Raw genomic sequence first — 3,779 nt, 5'->3', positions numbered from 1 at the left:
CTGGATCCACCGGCTCTCGCTGAGTAAGGGTGTGCTTGGGCTGGGCCTGTGCCCCCTCCCCGGGTTGTTTTAGGGGCGCTAGGTGAAGGGAGAGGCAGAAAGAGCAGGGAACCAAGGGAAGCTGGTAGCAGGAGGGGAACGTTAAGATATTTTGGCGAGGTGGTGTAGCCTGAGATTTTGTCCTGCTAGCAGCAGGTGGGAGAATCATTCTTGCTTTGCGGGATGGCAGGGCTGGATTTTGGCTGTTTGAGGGGGGGTTTGGCTGGTTTTTTCTTTCTTACTTTGGCTGAAGGCTTGTTGGGCAGCACTGGCCCGCCGGGGTCTGGGTGACACCGTGGCACAGGGGTTTGAGGGAATTTCCCTGAGTTTGGGGCTGCTCAAGCACCCCGGGGGAGGTGTTGTGGCTCCGGTGCGCAGCACCCTGGGGATGGGTCTCGCCCAGCGGCACCCAGAGCACCCAGGGCCAGCCCTGCCCAGGTGCCGGAGAGCAGCTGCGCTTCAGGGAGCCTCAACCCTCTCCCTGTTGCTGTTGCAGGATCTGCCCCATCCCCTCCCTTCCCTTCACGTGCACCCTGTGAAAGCAGGATCTGCCGAAGCGCCGAGGCATGGCTGAGGGGTGGCTGCGCTGCCTGCAGGCAGGAAAGGACGGAGGGCCGGAGGGCAGCGTGGGGGGCTCGGACGACCTGGACGACAGCCTGACCAGCCTCATGTGGCTGCAGGACTTCTCGATCAGCGCCTGCATGGGCAAGTCCTCCTGCTGCCCCAGTGACCCGGACCCCCAGGACTGTCACAGCATCCCCAGCTCTGCCGCGCCGTGCTCGCCCCCGGCCGCCGACCCGGCACGCGTGGGCATGCCCCACACTCCCTGCAAGCCCATCTCCTCCTCCACCTTGAGGACAGCGCACCACCCCATGGCCGCACACCCTCAGCTCGCGCAGGACATCGACTACAAGACCAACCCACACATCAAGCCACCCTACTCCTACGCCACCCTCATCTGCATGGCGATGGAAGCCAGCCAGAAGCCCAAAATCACCCTCTCCGCCATCTACAAGTGGATCACTGACAACTTCTGCTACTTCCGACACGCCGATCCCAACTGGCAGGTACGAGATGTGGAGACTTCTTGCCTTCTCCCCTCTCCCCGCGGGGCTGGGGAGGGCTTTCCACCTCAGAGGGAAACCCAAGAGAGGTCAAATAGGGCTGCTGTCCCCAGGCAGCACACGCGTGCCCTCGGGGGGCAGGGGCCAGCCCCCACGCTCGCCAGCTCTGGGGCCAGCCTGAAGCACAGGGGCTTTTCCCAGCCACCTTGGCTCGCTGCCCTCCTCCGGCACACGACGGGACCTCCGGCACGGGGGCCTTTCTGGGCTGTGGCAGGGCAGGCGGGACCCGGGAGGCTCGTCCCTCTGCTCGGGTTATTCGCAGCCCGCGCCCGCCGCACGCCAGCGATCCCGGCAGCGGTGCTCGCCCGGGCAGGGCAGGGCGACGGCGCTGCAAACCCCCTGCCCGGGGGCTGCCCACCTTCTCCCTGCGCAGGGCGGTCGCCAGGGCCTCTGGCAGCCCAGCGCTTTCTGTTCTTCTTTTTTCCTTTTTTCTTTATTCTTTTGTCTTATTATTATTCCTTATTCTTTTTTCTCTTTTCTTTTTTTTCCTACTTTTTATTTCTATTTCTCCTTTTTCTTTTTTCTTTTTTCTTTTTTCTCTTTTATTTATTTTTTCTTCTTTTTATTTATTCTTTATTCTTTATTTTTTTTTCATTTTTGTTTTTTCTCCTTTTTTTTTCTTTTTTTCTTATTGCTTCTCTTGCCTCCCTCTCTCTTTTTGGTCTCTTCTCTACTTTTTTAGGTCTCTTCTCTCTTCGGTTTGGTCTCTTCTCGGCTGTGTTCTCATCCCCTCTCCTCATTCCCATACATGAGGACAGCCTGGAAAGGTCATGCCACCTACTCCGGGGGGAGACGGAGATAACCCTGTGGGAGCTGAGTGCTTTGGAAAGGAGCCAACACACCCGGGCTTCAGCCCGGAGGAGGGGTTTCAGGGGTGGGGGGGGTGCGGTGTGGGTGTGCGCATGTTTTTCAACAGCTCTAAGCGTTCAAGCTTTGGTTTTCCTCTTCAGCACTACGGGTTATGGATAAATAAGCATAAAGGTATCTAGGCAACATCACAAAAAAAACCCACCTCTACCATATCCAATCTCTTAATACAGTCTTAGCTTTGTGGAGTCCAACGCTGGGGCATTTACCCAATAGCTGAGTTTCCTTTCGAATTAGTTGCATCACTCCAGGCACATTCAGGGCTTCAGAACCACTCACTGAGGCCGCCTGGCCTATGGTTTCCCGGGTCCTCCTTCTGCCCCTTTTTGAGGATTAGAGTGACATTTGCTTTCCTCCAGTCCTCGGGCACCTCTCCTGTCCTCCACGACCTTTCAAAGATAATGCAGGTTCAGCCTTGTTTTCTTCCTGTTTTGGGTCTAGAACTCCATCCGACACAACCTCTCCTTGAACAAGGGCTTCATCAAGGTGCCCCGGGAGAAGGGCGAGCGAGGGAAAGGTGGGTTTTGGAAGCTTGACCCCCAATACGCCGACCGGCTCAAGAGTGGTGCCTTCAAAAAGCGGAGGATGCCCCCGGTGCAGATCCACCCGGCCGTCACCGACAGCGCCCAGCAAGAAGCACAGAGCGTCGCCAGCCCGGCCACTTCAGCTTGCGCCTCCAGTAACAGCCTCAACGTCAGCGTGGAGTTACAGCAGCTGCTGAAGGAGTTTGAAGAAGTCACCGGTGACCAGACCTGGAACCCAGCGGATGGCAAAGCAGGGCACAAGCGCAAGCAGCCCTTGCCCGAGCAAACGGCCAAGGCGCCTCGGCTTTCCAACTCTGCCTTGCTGACCCAGGAAGAGCAGACTGAGCTGGCATCACTGAAAGGCAGCCTTGACTGGGAAGCCATCCTCAACACCATCCTGAATGGAGACGTCTCCACTTTTGGGGACCTGGAGCTCACGCCTCCCATCAGCCCCATAACACGCGACCTGGACTTGATGCTACACGGGCACCACATCGCCTCTCCCCAGGGGCAGGAGCACGTCCTCACCGAAGCCAACCACGACGACCTGGACTTTGATGAAACCTTCATGGCCACGGCCTTCCTGCAGCACCCCTGGCACCAAGGGACAAACGATTACCTCTCCAACTCCGGCAACGTGGAGGAGGTGTTTGAACTCAGCGACGGCTCTTTGCCAGCAGATGTGAGCGACTGGAGCAGTCTGGCGTCCCTCTTATAAGGGGCCAGTCACTCTCCAAAGCCCGCACAGGCTTTAGGAGGATGCTCCCCCAGAGCTGCTGGGACTTACAAGGGACAAGAGTTTCTAGAGACCAAGACATTCACAGGGACTTTTACCAGCTTCACTGTAAGATTATTCACAGAAACACCGCGGGGAGGAAAAAAACCAACACCACAGGAACAGCTTGATAGAGCTTTAAAGGCCACGTCAGAAGTCTCTAGTCCATGAGTTTCCTCAGGAGAAGAAATAGAACACTGCTTATTTTTTTGCTTTTAAAGGAAGAAATGTGAATTGTCTTTTTTTTTTTTCCCCCGTGGCAATGGACACGGCCTACGTTCCTTCAGGGCTAACAGAGCACCCGCTAAATCCCATCCAAGACATGAGATCCTGGTGGCTTAGGGCTCGATAGACTACATGCAATTTCCTCACCCCTTCGTCCCTCTGTTTCTCTCTCTCTTTTTCCTATTTTGTGTCTAGGGTAGGTCACAGGTATAGTGTGATAATTAG

At 56.3% G+C, this 3,779-nt stretch overlaps 1 protein-coding gene across 1 annotated transcript; it reads left to right on the top strand.

The window, feature by feature from the left end:
* Positions 1-590: 590 nt before the first annotated feature.
* LOC104047608 (forkhead box protein J1) lies at positions 591-3,272 on the top strand. Its single transcript, XM_064440518.1, has 2 exons — positions 591-1,106; positions 2,472-3,272. Exons 1-2 carry the CDS (start codon positions 606-608, stop codon positions 3,270-3,272), a joined length of 1,302 nt encoding a protein of 433 aa, XP_064296588.1. The 5' UTR covers positions 591-605.
* The last annotated feature ends 507 nt before the right edge of the window (positions 3,273-3,779 follow it).

The sequence above is a fragment of the Phalacrocorax carbo genome, unplaced genomic scaffold (assembly GCF_963921805.1).
Source record: "Phalacrocorax carbo unplaced genomic scaffold, bPhaCar2.1 SCAFFOLD_226, whole genome shotgun sequence".
NCBI lineage: Eukaryota > Metazoa > Chordata > Aves > Suliformes > Phalacrocoracidae > Phalacrocorax > Phalacrocorax carbo.
Note: the sequence above shows the minus strand (reverse complement) of the source record. Positions and strands in the feature narration are given on the sequence as shown.